The following is an 18,196-nucleotide window of genomic DNA, read 5'->3' on the forward strand; positions in this document are numbered from 1 at the left end:
TTATTGCCTTCTCTCAAAAGCTGCTCAAGGAAGCTCTAGATAGATAATCGAACAGCTCAATTAAGTGTGTTCTTTACATTGAAAATGCGATGTTTGACCACGGTAAGCCACCTCTAAGTGGCTCTCGTAGGTGTAAAGCTCTCACGGTTCACGCCACATCTACACAGGGGCTGCTAGTTCAACAACTTTCTGGTTTTAGTGAAAAAAGAATAACATATGTCGTAGATGTTGTTGTTTCTTCACATAAGACATAGCCATTGTTAAAGTCTAAAGTTGAAGTAACACTTAATGACCAAAAGAAAGCTATAATACTACTAGAAGTTTGGCAAATAAAAACAATATCAAGGAAAATAAACAGTTGAAAACAATCTGAATTACATTACTGTGACCACACTTCTATGTTACGTATGCCTCCGAAGGTCCGAGGATTCATCTAGCTTCGAAATAACGTATCTAAAAAATTAGTTTTATTTTCTATTTTTAATAGAGAAAATTTTCTCTAAAAATTGGTTGTGTTTTGTGTCTAGTTCTTTGGCTGAATACCTTGGTAGCGCTTACACATAGCTTAGTATGAACGTATGCGTTGAGCTATCTAATCCATCCCAGTAAATCTGATATGAACTAAAATGTTTGCGAGAGCAATGGGGAAAAAAGCTATTTACCTATGAAAACTCTGGCCGGTACTTGCATACATATGCAAATAACGAAAGTGATCTTTTAAAGTATTGGCTATCGCGGAGCCATTATATCGCTTAGCGGTTTTGAAGGTGGTTTATGTGATAAGAGATCAACAACTGAAAAGTTCTAAGCGATTTTATTGCGTTCGAAATGACCGGATAGTAAGGCTGGAATAATTTCTAAACGGCAACTTTTACATACTAAAGTTAATATTTAGCATTACGTTATTGCGAATGCGCAGCCTCTTTATGTTTATTATCAACTCGGCTCAGAAGTCGACGTCTTCTGAGACGTTCCGTATGCTTTCGTATACTGTCATTTTCCATAACTTGGAAAACATAACTTGTTAAACACTAAATTATTCGCGGAAGATATATTATATTGTTAGATCAAAGCTGTTCGGAAAATACATACGCTGCTTTTGCGTTTGCGTTACCATAAGTTACACATACATAGGATCGAATTTAACGGAAGACATTTCTGAAAAAAAAAAGCCGATCGTTAAGCAAAAAATATTAACATGTTTATTTAACACTATTAGGCTTTCTTTCTATGTGAAGAAGTTCTTAGGATCACCTGTTTTCACCTATAGCATCAATGGTCTGTCCACATTGGAAGTACAACCGCAGTAACTTCTGTTGGAGTTACCCCGGGCCTTCTCCAACTAGCATATAAAAGGGCACGGCAATCATACAAAAAGCTCACCTTTTCAACAGCATATGTTCCGTTTTATATCTTTTCTGATTATTAATATTTAGCGATAATGTTAGCCAACGCTAAGAGTGCTTGTTAGTTATAACCACTAGGTCACAGAACCCCGCGTTAGCCACTCAGGCCACGCCGCTCCTGCAATACTTCGTTAAGTGCCTGTCGGGAGACTTTTCGGCCACCTAATATTTTTATAAAGGAACTTACAGATGAAGACTATAGTATAATTTACAAAATGATCTTTTTAAAATCGGCATGAAATAGCGTAACAAATCCTAATTGCATTGTTTCACATACGAATGTATGAAACTTTACGTGACTTTTTAAAACAACTCGGAACAGACCTCGTCTCATTTGTTTTGTAGTTCAGGACATCAAGCGCCTAAAAAAATCTCCATTCGTGCATCGGAGATGTACAGCATGTTTTCGAATCGAAGGCGATTCTATGATACGAAAATTAAAGGCATGTACAAAAGCACAGCGTAATCATGAGGCGATTGGACTTACGCCATCATCGAAAAAAAAGCTCGGTCTTTTTTTTATTAAACAGGTTTGACAGAGAGCCGCCGTCGCGACGTGATTTTTTTGGAAGTTTTCGGAACCCAATTTACTTTTCACGTAGTAGCACGTTACGACAATGGTATCACGATGAGCTGGTATCAAGCCGCTGGTACGCTCTCCGATTCCGTTTCGTCAGTTCCTAAATCAGCCTTTGTTCATGCGCTGCCAGTTTTACCAAAAAGAAAAGTCAGCCGTAGTACGGTGAGATCTGGCTGGGATCGTACAAATGCCCGCTGTGAGTAAGCCCAAATGGCTGGCAATGTGAACAGCAAAAAAACATACACTATCAATCGGCCGTATTTATAGGATCAGACAATATGCGTGCCATTAGCGAACTTGGGGCCGCGTGCAGGCGGTAGAGCTCACATTACGCTGATACGTCTTGGTCGTGTATGGGTTGGTGTGTCTGCGTACGGCCACATCCGCCAACTCGGCATGCCCCCCATGCGGATGAAAGAACAGTATAAATGTCAGTCTGGCTCGTTACCCTCTCTGCTAGAAAGAGCAAATAGCTATTTTTATAAACGTTCAATGTTCTATTCTCATATGTCTACTGATCACGTCTGGTGATACTTGGTCGCACCGCATTATCAGTGCAACATCGATCGATTCTACATCAAATGCGAACTAGTCACCGTTCGAGCGTCGTTCGCGTTTAGCTAAATTGTACTGCGCGTGAACAAGACCTTGGAAAATCTGGCGTTCGGGCAAAAACATAGGTCTACCAGCCTCTACCTAATCCCGTGTAAGTTGACCGCTCACCAGAGTGAATCACACATGCTTGTTTATCTATGTCGAGTGGAACTTGTGTTTGTGTCGATCAAACGAAAAATCGTGTGCGTAGGTCTTGACACCGTCCTTCCGTAGTGCCATATCGAAATAGTCCATTTACTGGCAACGTGTCTGAATTTGTGACAAGGGCGCCACCTTGCCACCTGCCTACGGCGAGCGGAGAGTTCTGACCGAGCGAGCGAGCGACAACTACCCGACTCGTTCCACGTGTGTCTAACAACCCAGCCAATACGCGTCACGCGCAGACAATTTCCGCTTGCGTTTAGCGTTCCTTGTTTCATGTGCAACAAAAGTGCGCAGTGTATCGCCTTCAGAGGTAATATGTGATGCAGTCGTGGTCGACGACTCAATTACCAATGCCTCTTCGGCGAATCCCCAATGATATAAAGTACGATTGAACGATGTCGTCTAGTTTAGCCAAGCTTTCCTCGCAACATGTTGCGATCATTGAGCTCGCTAGTGGGCCAGTATCGATTTCGTATTCTGCCAATGAAAGCTTTTGGCGAAATGTCCACGAGAAACAATTTGTAGTAACGAACTAGGCAATGGCCTGTACAACGACCGTAGGGAAAATTGCTCGTATTGTAGTTGAAACGGCTTTCACAGAACTGTGCGCTGTTGATTGACGATGGCCGAACGGATTCATGTATTACGTAAAATGAATTATCATAAGTTACTTTTATGCGTTTTCTTCTAATCTCGAGTTGTCCTATAAGCCAACTATCATGTACATTAGCCTATAAAGTCGCCACACAGCCACATGAAGAAATGAGCTAGATTTTTATCCGAAATAGTCGTCTCGGTTGCACGCAAACAAACGAGTTGCTTTATTAAAATTAACGATACGATAGGGGTTGAGCGAACGCTTAGCATAGTCTTGTTTTCATAGTGGTCGCAAGCAATTGCTACCCTCCTAGATTTCACTTTAGGGGGTATCTGTGCATAAATTCAATAAAAGCTAGGTTATAGCGGCCAGCCCGCCGTACGTGAATTAAACCCAATGATTCCAGGTTCCACCAGTACTAATTCTATTCAAACAATGGGGGCATCTGGGGTCTAATACGAACAGTAACAGCCCAGTTAAATTTAATCATAATGAATATTATCATCAGTTTCATTATAGGCTTCCATCTCGACTATGGCACGCAAAAATTAACAAAATATCGAAGACTTTTTTGTTGGTTAGCTGAAGACCATAAAACCGATACCGATACTTGAAACGATCACACGCAGCAGCTACTGAAATGTGAGAATATTCACAACTCTTCATACTCTCATCAAGACGATCTGTGTGCTCGGTCTCTCCGGTTATCTACTAGAACTCAAAGATCAAATAAACATTTCCCAGCAAATACAAAATAACAAAAAAACTATGTCAGAAAACTATAAATTTCATAGATGTACCCAAGAGAATTTTTAGCTTATTCGTATCTAGCGCACACTAACATATCTAAATAGTTCATGTGCAACTCGAGAGACCCATATGAAACTATAGAGGATTCATTTGTAACTATATAAATATATACAGATTGTGCCGTGGCGTCATGAGTTCGTCATTGCCTCACGTCTACGGTCGTATTAAGCTCGAGGAGGATGCTTTCATCTCATGCCACCATTGCGATTTTACGTCGTACACGTTTAAAGGCTTCAGCCTACATCTTCGAAAGGTATTAGCCTCGTCAGTGCGTTTTCTTCTTTCCTATTGCCCTAGCCTTAGTTCTATTTTTTCCACTATAATTTATTATCATTATCTAGATTTATATAAATTGTATTTGTTTACGCATGGCCACACTGTAAAGTAAAGGTAAACAGCGTCCGTTTTGCGGTGTAGAAGTTGGGAGCTGCTGTTTCAAGTCTAGTCAACGGCATGTACTACAAGACAGGCGTGATTAAATATAAAGGATAATTAACATCTATGCTTTTGCAGTGGTACAAAGAACGAGCCGAACAGGTTGGCGGGAATTCAGTCGAATCTGAATATTAGCTCTTACTTCAAATCACAGCCCTATCCACTTATTTCGTATACATCTGAATTTACTCTGTTTGAATTCTGTCTGCATGGTTCTGTACATTCGTACCACGTACTGCGGCTTTGCTCGCCAAATAGGTGCACGGCATGTCGCTGACAGGAAAGCCCCCTCGCCGAAACAAACCTCGACCCCCAAAAGCCACAGCTTCTATTGAGGGCACGACATCTGAAAATAACACTGTCGCGCCTGGCCCCCTGCCCGTAACTGGACTTCAACAACTTGCGAACACAATGAACAGCTCAACGTCGTCTACGTCCTCATCGTCCGTGATTCCTGAAGCAGCCGTTGAGGCAGGGTCTCAAGGGCCGGTTGAGCCTTCGATGGCAGACGCCTGCGTACCAGCCGCCTCTGTTCATGTAGTCAGTCAACAAGAGGTACGACAATATCGTACAACTCCCATGGTCGAGTACGTCTGTCGGTGTCTCTTATGGGAAGCCCTTCTATGTGAACCATAAGCCGAGAAATACGCATTACAGTTGGTTTGAAAAATATATCCTGTAATTTTCTTGGACGTACATATGAATCGTATGTTTCGGTGCGTAGCGTTTTTTGATATACAGGTAATATGATGTTCTCGTTGTAATAAATAAATAGTAATGAGCAACCTAATTCAAGAAACAATATGAGATGACATAGAGAAACTTTGTATTCCTCTGAAGCAGTGGGTTGTTTTCGCCATTGAAGTTGTTTCTAGAGTTTGACTCGTCGACCTAGTTCTCACTAGCTGGCTTGTAATCGTAGAATTAGCTTGTGATATACATAACGACGACGGGCAAACGGTAACCATCGCGCCAAGGATGATACTCGCCATAAACATTGAAGTCACATTAGGAAAAATGCCTCCTTTCCATCTGATCAATATCACTTTTTTTTAGGAGATGATTAAACGTCTGGTCGCCAAACGTGAAGCGGCACGAGTTCGTCGCGCAGTTCGCCGGGGTCTGCGGATGAGACCCAGTTATGGAGATGGATCCTCAGGCGTTCTTCCAGGTCACATCGAAGTGAGCTTTGCCTGCGACCGCTGCAATTTCACTGCCACAAACAGGAAAGACTTCCAGACACACGTCACGCAGCGTTCCTGTAAGTGTAATCCTACGAAGACAAAAAAATTTGTCCTGTCGCTTTCTACGACCAAGCTGCGTTGCAGTTAATGCGGATTTTTCTCAGCAATACAACAAAGCATAACTTAATCAGTTTCGCTCCCTTTTACCTGTCTATCCTATTGCCTGTTTAGTAAACAGCTATCTCAGTTTATGATGAGAGGCTAGTGGACGATGCTCAATTGTTTCCAGTTATCTTTGCCGCTAACTAAAAAAAAAACTCAAGATCTCATGTTTATGACATACGCTTGTCGCGTTATCTTCAATAGTAATAGAGACGAGGTTCGAAGATGATCGTAAAACTCGGGTCACCCCACATCCTGAGCCCTTAGTGGAGAAAATATCAGATAGGGGAACGGATTTGTGTTTAGACGTTCTGAAGCCAAAGCGCATAGTATCATCTGAACGAAACGAACATGACGCATCGCTACGATATAAATGATAATTACGACAAACTAATCATCAGTTTGATATGCGGCGTGGAGGGAAGACTAAACCCAAACGAATGGCATTAGCGCTGATGGTAGCCAATTGGCCCAAAGTACCTGCCCCATTGGACCTACTTCTTGCTTCGGGTTCGAGCCTTCTAGCGATAGTTGCCGGCTCATCTGCATCGTGGAGTAAGGCTGCAAATGGAAGATGCTTAAGAGACATGCGTGCGGATTGATCTAACTTTTAACCGATGTCAAATAGATCCATCTATCCTATAGAACTATATGCCGTTTTATTACTGTTCTCTACGCCTGAGGCAACAGATAGCTTACGTTAACTATACTACTATGATTGATGACCGTAATCACACAAATATTATGGCGTTTGCCATTTCCGATTGCAGGTCACTGAGACGAGGTTTCTGCTCATGTGATTAGAAATCGTTAAATGCGAACCGGTGAGGGAAGGCGTTAGCTTTGACGGTAAGGTTTATAGCGCTTCGTATAGTCCCCACGCCAAGATTTTTTTCACGCTTATCCCACTTATGTTTAGGGGAATGCGACGTTGGTTTTGGAGTCATATCAAAATATGTATTTTTAATAATATTATATACATATATATATATATATATATATATATATATATATATATATATATATATAGCTTCAGATATAATTTAGATAGATGAAAAACGTCCAAAGTATCTGAAGCTTAATCTAAATTACCTGAAGCATAGAACGGACGCAGACCGTCCTTCATTAATTAAAAGTTATTGATTGAACTTTTCGTGATGATTTTTTATGAGCAGCACGGTCAAGGTCAGACCTTGATGACTTTTCGTGTGCTTCATGAAAAACAGGCTTCAAAGAGTGACGAAAGATATTTGCATTTCTTGATATAGCCTCTCAGTTTTGCTAATGAAAAAAGAAGTGTTTAGATAGCGTAAAGTCAACCATGAAAAATTCTGCTTTTTTGTTCCATTGGCCAGACTCGCAGCTTCAGGTATCTCCGTTTAGCGCACCGTCCATGGACACCAAGAAAAGAAAGCAGCTATAAATATTCAGTGGGTAAAGTTCCATGGCATTCCACCAAAATCACTATGAGCTACTGATACGGCAGCCTCGCATTGCTTCTGCTATAGGTCATATATGATAATATTTTTTTTTGCAAGAGTTTCACGCGAGAAAAGCTCAAACGACCTAGCAAATGTGCTTCGTACTATAAGACCTTTCGTGCTCTGGGTCGATGCTATATCTGTTAAGTGCGAAATTATGGAGAATGTGTTGTATTTACATGCTACACTTTTTCATTATTTATTTACGTATGATTTTTTTTTTTATTAATTTTTTGTGTTCGAGCGACAAGATGTTTGTTTAAATTATACATATTAACATGCAATGAATACAGATCTATCTATCTATCCTATATAGCACATCAAGATATATATATTTGTAGCAGATGATAGAATAAATAAAACACTTCTTCGTTTGGTAATGCTTTATTACAATCACTCTTGCCAATTTCATGTTTGCTTGATGCTTAAACATGGCCGTGCCTGAAAAAGTTTCTGTGACAGCAGTACGTTGGGAACTTTCTACTGTATCACCGGCTAACGAGCCGCATGCCCTCACGTTTCGACGAATAAACGAGTAACTTCTTCCAGTGTAGCTGAAACTTTTCATATTTTTTAAAGTTTTAGAGTTATTTTAGAGTTATTGTTACAAAAAAAAGAAGACACTTGCTTGTTTGTCGGTATTAAAATAAAATTCGAATGATCATAGATCTTAACTAATATATCAATTAAAGATACCTATATGATATGTATAACATTCTAGTCTATACATTGCCAATATTATTCAGAGCATCCACGATTGCGGCGTACTCTGACTCGATTGCTGTAGATTTCATTGATCAGACATAGATTCATTGATCAGATATCCCGGAACTAGCAAGGGTAGTTTATGAAATCGGTATTCGGAGTACTTACGTCGAGATATGATCCTACGTGACGATGGCTGTCTGCAGGTATCCTATCGAGTTGGAATTTTAGTTCGCCATCTTCCCTAAAATTCCTTATATATATATATATATATATACATTTTTTACCAAAAAAAATTTTTGCAGTAACTTCAAGTAGAAAGAACCAGTCACTGTATTATGAAAAATACTGATCCAATCAATCCTTTGCTCGAAATGCCGCAGCATATTCTAACTTCTGGTAAGTTTAGGCGGTGTTGTCACGCAACATGTAGAATTACAGTTTATTAATAAGCGCAGATGTATAGAATAATTGTGCCTTTTAATTTAAATATGACTGCATAGTCCGAACAATCCTCACTGAGTACTATGCATCCTGTTCACATATCTTTAAGAACTGCTGGCGAAATCAGCGGCCCGGATTATCTTCCTTTATAGCATAAGCCACTGTTGAAATAGAGCTTTAAAATTTACGGCCTTTTAAGATGTGATGGACGCCTCATTTGTTGATTCCGCGCTCTCGCGACTTGATTGCCTTAGAGATATTATTTTTTTAGGCGTTTTTTTACCATACTTTTTTCTGTGATCTTTCTTGGCTGGTGAAGCTCGTTCATTTTTTCGGTCTTCCAAACCGTTGTATATGAACCTCGTGAACGGTTCCATTCGCTTTAAACATTGCTTATCTCTTATTTAACTAGCTTCAAGTCGCATAGATAGATCTGCCTGAAACTTCTGCATTTTTATACTTCTAACAGCATTTTAAAAGAAATTATCCTTGTTGGACTGGCTGTACATACTATTTCCAATTAATTGCACTCTAAAGGAAAGGAAGAATCGGGAAAGCTATGACCCGTTAGGTGGCGTGGAAGTTTTTTGGGATTCTACATCATATTGAGTTTATTTTGCATCGTATAGGTTTTTAGAAGTCTCCAATGTTCTCGTCTATCAATGTAATAAACTAATATGGCTGTTCGCATAAGTAATTTAACTAGTAAGAGCTATTTTTTATGTGTGTCCTATCGGTTACATGTGGATTTTTCAGTTCTGTAATGTGGGAAACGGCCAAATGACAGCAAAGGTATCTCCGAGAGTCCTTCCCTTTTAGCTCAACTACCATTTTGACTCTACCTGATCACAACAGAGCTTACATTAATAAATCTCAATTTATTGACTCACGCACTATCTATTATGTGTAAAGGACTCCGAATTAGCTACCTTCCGAGGTTAGCTTTCCGTTAGGCCACTGACTGCCCCATAACAATAACAATATTAGCTGCGTTCACAGAAGGGCAATACTTACGCTTGAAGTATTCGGATAGAGGTTTTGGAAAGTAGTCCAGTGTATTTGTTTTGAGAAGTTCAAAGTTCATCTTTGCTACTTGCAGAGATCCCTGAAAAACTATGTAAAATATTGAAAGAGTTGTTCGGCAGTAAAAATGACAGCATATAACCAGTTGTTTAATAGGAAACTTAATCTTGAACTTTTTTAATTTCTTTCATTGCGGATAAAAGGATGTAGCATTGATCTTCTGGCATGTGGATGGCAACTTACATTATCTAGTTTAGTACAGATGTCTAGGATACGAGAAAGCTTTCTCCCTCTCTATCAGCTGTAGCGGATAAATAACACCTGCATTAGTCCGTTAAACATACAGCCGTACTTCTGCTTTCGACTGATGTGACCCTCCAAGATTACCACAGAGGATTCGTTTTCTGGGTCACTGTTGTGAGTAAAAAGATCTATATATTTTTCATTTCCGCTCAAGTGATGCGATACCCATTTGTCCAAATTGTTTACCTCATTCATTTGACCGAGGGCGCCTGCCACGAGACTCATTTATGACATCGAGGATTCGTTTAACTCGTACCTTACGAACTTTTAGCTGCCATTTAGTTCCATGACCAAACTCGTTCGTGAATGATTCGAGATCTCCTGTGAAAGACCCGAGTAAGCATAAAGTAACAAATAACGATAACCCGACCGATCTTAGATTTCAAAAAGTGCAGGCATACCTATCTTAGAAATAAAGGAAACAGTGCTGCGAAACGCCGTGTCGTTATAATATGGAAAAGGAGATTAATTATATGTTTCGTTTCATATTGAACAATCTAATATAAAAGCAATATATAGATAAACAAGCTGTTTTGTGGCTCTGTAAAAGAACAAGCATCGTATGCGTCGATTGCAATGTTCGCTACCTCAAAGATGTCGTACCTGAAACGAATTCGTCTTAGCTGTACTTCAGGATGCTTTTTCCATGCTACAGTCGAAAGCTATGATGACCACGTTCTCTAGATAGACGAATCAGCGAAACACAGTTTATAAATCCCGGTTCTACGACATGTATTTTGAAAGATCCCGTTCCACGTATTCGGACAACGTTCGCTTCGAGTTGTGCGCTCGTATAGTCGTCCTATCTTACGGGCTTGTTTGGAAATCTTCGGCAGCTCCAACTTCTATTGGACAAGAAGCAGTACGCCACTCGCACGCGTCCCTACCTATAATGAGAGCAATTCTCGTATTTGGGTAAGACTAAAAAGGCAACTAGGTTGCTACCGACTACGAGGCGCAGGCCCGTAGCTGGTACATCGTCATTGACGAGGCACCTAGCATTAGTAGTTATTCAATATAACAGCGAGCTATCGCGATTACCGCTTTGATTTGGGTCTTAAACCGTTCACTAGTCATTCCCACGATGGTTTTGCGTAATTCCGCCATTGACTTTCTAATAGTATCCATAGGTCGAGTAATATCAGCATGTGTAAATTCGTTCAAGTGCCTCCCAAATGCTATATCAAGGACCGACAGGTGCAAAAAAGCGCACAATATCTAAAAAGGCTAACGGTTAGAGCTTCTTCATTTTGGCAGTTGATACTTTGTTCCGCAAAACAGCCGTCAATTTAAGGATAGAAATAATTCAATCGTGCAAAAAAAATGCCCTTTTGAAAAGCTGTTTTGGTGAACTTTTCAGGTCTAGGCTCTATTGAGAACCTTCCGGTTTGCCTCGTCGAAATCGCTCATAGTTTTCAGAAGCCATAAAAGCTGGCAATAACGTAAACTTTGGACAAGAAACAGGATCAAGCGTTCCTGTAATACACGCACACCCGCTATCACGAACAGCCCCCTAAAGCGAACATCTATGCAGTGTCGAAGAAAAGCTTCGGGTTCTGGTTTCTCCCATTTTAACTGCTCGCTTGCATCTCTGTAGTATTATATTGATCTACATAAAACTCGATGTGGTACAGGGCAACTAGTAGGAAATATGCGAAGAATACTTAGGGGAGAAGTGCATCGTTCTTTTCACTTAATCGCGTCGATCATCTATACTATACTATACTATACTATGCAAAACGTAGTACTGCTAATTATCGAACCGTTCCAGAATATCATCTAACGGCCATGCCGTATTCGACCGCGCTGACCTGGCAAAAAATCGCGCCACATGCATCGTTCCTGAAAATCAAATCAGGACTCTGTGGGGCAAACTGTATGACTATACCTATTGAGGTAGACAATTATTATTTATATAGTTCATCCTGGGAAATATCTAGCAACAAATCCTTATCATTACACCTTCCGTCTATTTTTTGAAGCAGCATATTCAGACTTCGTCATATTTCTGTGTTAGTTTTGCAGTGCCAGACGAATCCTCTTACAACAACGTCTGACCTGCATTAGCCCTTAACCCACGTAGCAATGCTTCGTTTGTTTACTAATGGCTTAATAGACATTTCAAGTTTTATGTTCGGCGCTCAGCGGCTCAGACGGTGGACTCTCAGCATAAAACCCGGACCCGGACCCGGACCAATAGCATCATCATCTGTCTATCAGTTACGTTACCATTAAACAGTGACGAGTTATCAATAGATAAAGAAAAAAGAGAGCTTATGGTTGCACCGCAACAACACCTAATAGATTCAAAGGAGAAACCGGGAACCAAACGATAAACTTAGTACTTTCTTACGGCAGCTTACGTCCCGCAGTATTAATATATCGGTCGTCTGCTATCGGAGGATATCGACTAGTTTCGGTTAGCGATCCCAACGATAGCAATTCGCAAGCTGAACATTGTCAATATCGTAAGTTCCGCTAATGACAGGATACTCTATTGAAAGAATTCGAGTTTTCACTCAATGTATCTTAGTCAACTTGATGACAGGTCTCAACACCGGATTGACTCGCGATTGGTCCGGATCGTTTGTGGTGATCCAAGCCACCCGTTGGTTACGAGCTGAATAAACTCTAAGAGACAACGAACAAGTGGGAAGCAGGTAACCCTTCGCAGAAGTGCTGTCTGGGTATTTCCGGTGAATCGCCATTAGCACTATTATCATCACGCTCAGAAACCGACAAATTTCGAAGAGTCAACCCTTTGAACCGCTGCCCGGTAAGTTATACGGAAGCAACCTGTAAGCAAAGTTAAAGTCTGCTGTAGCCACAAGCAGCGGAATTCCAGGTAAAACTGTGACAACGTCTCAAGGTCCTTGCAGACATTTGGTGCTTAATGCAGGTTTTCTGTTAGAGTCGCCGTTCATTTTGGAATAGCGATATTCTGCGTTATATTCTATATACTAACTTATGCAGCTCGTCAGCGACTGCTTCGTTCTCGAAGGCCTTTAAGTAAAATGGTTCTCACGTACGAGTCTTTTTTGAGGAAGTGGCGTGCTTGCGATATTTGACGTTTTCTTTTCTAATTATTGCTTTGCGGGTTCTCGCTCCAAGCGCTGACGAATTCCCTGAAATGGCCGATCCCACGCTTCAAGTTCCAGTAGTGTCGTTTCGAAGTTGTGTTCAAATAAAAACCGTTCACTATTCTATATCATATATTGGCTCAACTTAGGTTATACGCGCTCCGGGTTCAAGTCACTGCTTTGGATGTTGCTTTGCTGTCCTGTCACACAACATGTTATAGCTATGGTTAAAGTGACTCATTCGTCTAACTTATACCGGTGTCGATGTTGCCGCCGTCCACTCATCGATTCATGTAAAATCAGAACGAACGAAGAAAAAAAAAAACAGAGAGAACTGGATGCCGGCTAGGGAGATGAAAAAGAACGGAGTCAACGGCCGAACGGCGAGACCCCAAAAGATCTATCGTAGCTTCTACGACTACTACTACCGCGACTGTTAAGAAAAGGAAAACGACGAAGAACGCAGAAGAATCGAAGATGCCGTCCAATGTCTTCTGCCTACTGTCGAAAATCCGGTGGTAGTCAGCCAGTGGGTTATCTAGCCAGCAGCCAACTGCCATCGTCCAGCCAGCGCTCCTGCCTCCAGATAGACATCTAAACCAACCAAACAACCCTGAACGAAAGGCCAGTAGTTATTATAGCAGTAGAAACGGCCGCCGAACAGGTCGAAGCGCTAGCTTCGCCGTAGCAGCAGCAGCAGCAGCAGCAGCAGCAGCAGCAGCAGTAGCAGCATTGGCGCTTGTGCTGCTTGTCGGTGTCAGCGACGGTGCAGTTGCCGTCGCCGCTGCTGCCACTGCCATAGTCGCCGTATGCCTCATCGTTTTCACCATCGTTATTCCTTTGAAGATTGGCGCGCTCTCAAGTCGTCAACAGCAGCATCAGCAGCAGCAGCAGAATCATTCCGCTCTCGCGGTCTCCTATGGCCACCGCTGCCCTCTCCCAATATGTGCGCCTCTCCACTGTGTTACCCACTCGTAACAGCAGCAGCAGCGAGGGAGATGAAGAGGGTTGAGCCAGCAAAGAGTACGGGCCAATGCTTCGACTCCAACTAGCTGGCTGAATAGATAGACGACGGAGCGCTGGTTGGTGCCACTCGAGCCACTGCTGCCAGTGAGAAGGACGTGTGTGTGCGTGAGTGAAGGCAGGCAGGCGGGCGGGCAGGTGGCGACCAGGATCCCGTGTAGTGGTTTGTGGCCCGCAATGACGTGAACGGGGACGTAAAACGTCTTGTACCCGCGTAGAGTTTGCGGATGCTGTTAATATTTGTTGCGCAGCAGTGGAGCCGAAGAGGAATACGTTTTCATCTGACATATGACACAACAAATGAAATTGTTTCTGCGCGACGATAAAGGGTATCATCGTTATCCGTCCATGATGGTGCGTCGGATGTGGAAGGTAGTTGGCACAGCCTTCCGTTTTTACCAATTCTCCTCTGTGAAACACTGGCCATTCAATCACTGAAGCTATTTTGCCGAGTGGTAGAGTCTCTAGCCACGAATTGTATCCCTAGTCGTAGATAGTGCACGAGTGCGACGTCGGAGACCCGGTGCTCAGTAATATAATTAGTGTACGAGCGGTGGTAGGTGGGCATCTGGGTGAGAGCTCGGTGGTTTCGGCGGTGTTGCCGTGGGAGACTTGCGACGGTCCGTGTTCAATGCCAAATGCGAGCAAGACGTGGGCGCGAGAAAAAAGTAAAGATTTTGTGAAAATCGTCTCCACCTACTACCGTCCTACGCCATACCCAAAATAGAACCTTGAGCTAGGTCCAGCAGCTGAAAGAGCAGCGGACGCAGTAGCTGCAACAATGTATTCCCCCTAAAAGAACAGGGTGTGGATAATGTTGCTTTTCGTTTAGCAATCCGATTGGCAAAAGTGTCATTGCGTATATGTACAGCCATCAGTATGCGTGCAGGTGGCACTATACTATATTTGCGATTATAGCCGCTCTGATCGTCATGTTCGATGGAATCAAGTTTGCCATTTGAAATAATACAAATATTACCCGGTTGTTGTCTCATTGTTGCATAATAGTGATTGCGTGATTCCCTGGCAAGTTATCCCGTCATCAGCACTACCACAACATCGAATCAGTGTTTTCTGCAAATATCTTCCCGACGCCTGTACAACACATCACAACAGTATATATATATATATATACATACATACATATATACATATATATATATATATATATAGAGAGAGAGAGAGAGAGAGAGAGAGAGAGAGCGTGAAAAGTAAGAGGAATAGGAGTCCGATGGATATTTTAATGCTGGCCTAGTGTACATACAACAACTGTGGAGCGCAACTTCAGGAATACTACAGCCGTGTATTAGCGATTACAGTTCCTGTCACTGAAGTTTTGGCAGGATGGCTCAACGCGGATTCTTGTCACGATTGACAAGGTCGGCCTGGGTGCCTGCTGTATTGTGTGTAGCCGTGTTGGTAAGCGCAGAGGACAGCGGTTCAAAGGCAAATGGAAGTAGCGGAAATGGGTTCGTGCATGAAAGTTCGGGAACGACAGCCTCGTGCAAGGAAGTCGCGTACGTCTACAGAGCTAAAGGACTGCGAGACCAGGTGCCCAGCTCATCGATATCAGGTTAGTTGAATTCATGCACTATTAGTTAGCTTCCACCTAGTTTTACTACAATACAATACTATATGAAAGGGTAAAGAGCAAAAGAGAGATGACAAGCTTTGGACACCGGAGAACAAGAGATGATCGATAGATAGAATGCCGGCTTGAGCAACGCAATTTCATAATGAGTGGGTGTCATAGCCTGGAATTGACCGATTTGGGCATGAGGTCTCGTTATAAACATGGCACGTTACTATGGCCTACGCTCATCCTGGACGTCAACTTTATATCTACTTTAGAGAGCTGGGTCAACTTGTCAGTTGGTCTAATAAGGCAATTTAGGCTATTAATATTCAATAGAATATTTTAATTTCTAAGTTCCGATTCTTTTTACTCACTCTTCTAATGATGATTTGATGTTAATGCTGCCGAGACGCTTAAACGATACATTTAAGATATGCATAAAAAAAAATAATTACTGCACGCAGGTCACGCCGTGATCTATAGCCGTTTTCAATCAAAAATTCAAAGAACTTAGAATTCCAGGCTTTATTGCCCAATCCAAGTACGTACATTGTTGCCGACAACCGTATAACACATCGTATAACTATAGTACAACAAGAGGGTCCCACACTAATTTAGTTATATCGATTAAGTCAGGTTAACGGAAAAGCACCGAAATATGGTAATAAATAGTCCCAGCACCAAAATATAATGCAAAACAAGGTTTAACGATTACGATACGCTTTATCCCGATATTTGATCATCCCTACGGAAGGGGATTGTTTGGGGAAGAGAGACATCGGGTGGAACGCAAACGTAGACACTACATCCCACCTAGATCAGGTAGCCCTGTCTGTTCATTATTACGCATGCGGCCTTCTCACCCATCCAGTATGGGTAGAAATAGTACCTACTATTTTATTTGCTCGTTATGGACTTAGACGTGATTCCAAGTAGATGCCCGCCGACGCCAAGGTCAGTGCCTTTCGCACGTTTTTCCCCTTTCCCCCATTATTTATTCGTTTTTTTCCTTTGCCCTTCCTCCTTTGACCCCCCGTTTCTAACCAAACCCAGATCCAGTTTTGAAGCTGTGCATGAATTTCCATGGCCCTATTTACGGAACGGCCGGCTTTTTCATTGAATCATCTTACAGTACTTGTAGAGCTCACCTGTCGTCTTTTTTTAGTCTTCCCATCGTAGCCGTCGCTATCTGTTCTCACATCTGCTCTGCCTTATGGAGATTCACTCCTAACATCCGTGGATTAAGGCGAGGTAGCTTGTCGCTTTTACCAACGGGAAAAGAATTGGATAGTTTTCTGGGGGGTCTTGGCCTACCTTTTGTGTTGGATTAGTACGTCCATCACTGCTGTCACTTCGAAGTGCGGTGGTAAGACGCCAGTCTTAGTCGAGTGAGTACTGATACCCAGTACCGAAATCAGTTATCCGTATCGACGTTGGAAATCAGCGAACCTGCCAACCTGCCAACATGGCCTTGTCTTCTCCCAGCAACGTGGACAATTTTGCGTTACGCTAAATTCCTTATTTTATTCAGCTACAAAATAGAGGAAAGACGAACTCGTATAACGACGTATGTTGCTTGTGCATGTGGCATCATTGCAGCTGGTCCTTCTGAAAAATTGTACTTCTGCGGTTTTGTTGACCAGCGAGATGGACAAATGGCAAAAAGAGAGGGATAGTGGGAGATGTCTGCTTTGACAAAAGCTAAACGGGGCGAGCGGCTGACCACGACGATGGATACACGAGTTCATTGTACCTTTTTGTACTCTGTGCGTGATCTCTATACGGAAGCCGCACAAGTCTCCAAACTGCGAACCGTCTTCATTGCCCATGGTGGCATAGCAGTGGATGGACCGGTGTAATGGCGTAACGGCGCTTCATTGCAACCAGAATGTCTTTATTTCCTCGAAGCCCGCTTTTGGCTGCGCTTTTTGAGCCCCTTTCCTTTTCCATTTTTTTCGTTCCTTTCATCTTCCCGTGAGTCCATTTTGCTCTGTAGCCTTAGTTCTCTTGCCCATTCCATATCCCCAAGTCCTATAATGTTTCCTTGCTACTTGCTTCAATGCACACCGCATGGTCTCGACACTGCCTCACATTTTTGCAGCACTTGTGTCATCGTGTTCTTCTCATGTAGTAGGCACGGTCGGTCTAGCAGCCCAGCGATCTAGCAGCTTCACATAGGGTAACGATATTCGCCCTCTGTCTTTTGTATCCCATTGGATCGTTGGCATACGGTACGTCTCATGCTCATCTCATCCCTGCTACTGCTACGCCTTGTTTACGCCTGTGTCCCCGCGAGGCCTTCAACTCTGAAGTTCCCGACGGTGTAGTGGCCATTACAAGTAGCCCGTCGTCTCACATCTTCCATCCCACTACCGTTGTCCCATCCGCGGCAAACGGAGACCAATAGAAAACACTTACCTGGCTTGGCATGCCTGGCGGGGCCTTTCCTGGCTTGCTCGAGCAGTCCGCGTAAAAGAACGAACTAAAGAGAAGGAGGCTGCAAACTGTGCGAGCTTCGTTGGCAACGAAAGGAGAAGAAACCATAGAAGCGGGAAGAAAGGGGATGCACATGGCGTTCGGGGGCGGTCTTAAGGACGTTCGTTCACAGAAAGACGCCATTCTGAAAT

General features: G+C 42.5%; 2 protein-coding genes and 1 long non-coding RNA gene across 9 annotated transcripts in view; 2 read left to right on the plus strand and 1 right to left on the minus strand.

Annotated features, from left to right (window-relative positions):
• Window positions 1-2,396: 2,396 nt before the first annotated feature.
• LOC111254029 (uncharacterized) lies at window positions 2,397-7,968 on the plus strand. 4 transcript variants are annotated; one of them, XM_086974449.1, is made up of 8 exons: window positions 2,397-2,692; window positions 3,852-3,985; window positions 4,268-4,406; window positions 4,847-5,143; window positions 5,645-5,849; window positions 6,705-6,783; window positions 7,290-7,364; window positions 7,866-7,968. In XM_086974449.1, the coding sequence occupies exons 3-6, from the start codon at window positions 4,284-4,286 to the stop codon at window positions 6,710-6,712; spliced, it is 633 nt and encodes a 210-aa protein (XP_086830575.1). In that variant the 5' UTR covers window positions 2,397-2,692; window positions 3,852-3,985; window positions 4,268-4,283; the 3' UTR covers window positions 6,713-6,783; window positions 7,290-7,364; window positions 7,866-7,968. The 4 variants fall into 4 exon arrangements, with proteins under 4 accessions (XP_086830575.1, XP_022670194.1, XP_022670197.1 ...); XM_022814462.2 differs by lacking the exon at window positions 2,397-2,692 and adding an exon at window positions 2,714-3,055; XM_022814459.2 differs by lacking the exon at window positions 3,852-3,985 and having other exon boundaries at window positions 2,403-2,692.
• A 135-nt stretch (window positions 7,969-8,103) lies between these two features.
• The window catches only part of LOC111254030 (uncharacterized), a 39,883-nt gene continuing 29,790 nt past the window's right edge, over window positions 8,104-18,196 (minus strand). For 2 of the 4 annotated variants that reach the window (XR_002674893.2, XR_015316677.1), the window contains 2 exons: window positions 10,494-10,777; window positions 8,104-10,211 (listed from right to left, as the gene is read on the minus strand). This is a non-coding gene — a long non-coding RNA (uncharacterized LOC111254030). The remainder of the gene's footprint in view (window positions 10,212-10,493; window positions 10,778-18,196) is intronic. The other 2 variants (XR_015316679.1, XR_015316678.1) reach the window with 2 other exon arrangements.
• dlp (glypican dally-like) overlaps window positions 13,972-18,196 on the plus strand; it is a 109,236-nt gene continuing 105,011 nt past the window's right edge. Inside the window, exon 1 of the mRNA XM_022814454.2 lies at window positions 13,972-15,566. Within this exon, the coding sequence (XP_022670189.1) occupies window positions 15,338-15,566 (229 nt within the window). The 5' untranslated portion in view covers window positions 13,972-15,337. The remainder of the gene's footprint in view (window positions 15,567-18,196) is intronic.

Source organism: Varroa destructor, unplaced genomic scaffold (assembly GCF_002443255.2).
Source record: "Varroa destructor unplaced genomic scaffold, Vdes_3.0 BEIS01000007.1, whole genome shotgun sequence".
Taxonomy (NCBI): domain Eukaryota; kingdom Metazoa; phylum Arthropoda; class Arachnida; order Mesostigmata; family Varroidae; genus Varroa; species Varroa destructor.

Coding starts and splice junctions, on each gene's coding strand:
- LOC111254029 (XM_086974449.1), top strand. CDS start 4,284: ATGAGTTCGTCATTGCCTCACGTCTACGGTCGTATTAAGCTCGAGGAG. Junction 4,407..4,846: donor TCAGCCTACATCTTCGAAAG/GTATTAGCCTCG, acceptor CTCGCCAAATAG/GTGCACGGCATGTCGCTGAC. Junction 5,144..5,644: donor ATGTAGTCAGTCAACAAGAG/GTACGACAATAT, acceptor ACTTTTTTTTAG/GAGATGATTAAACGTCTGGT.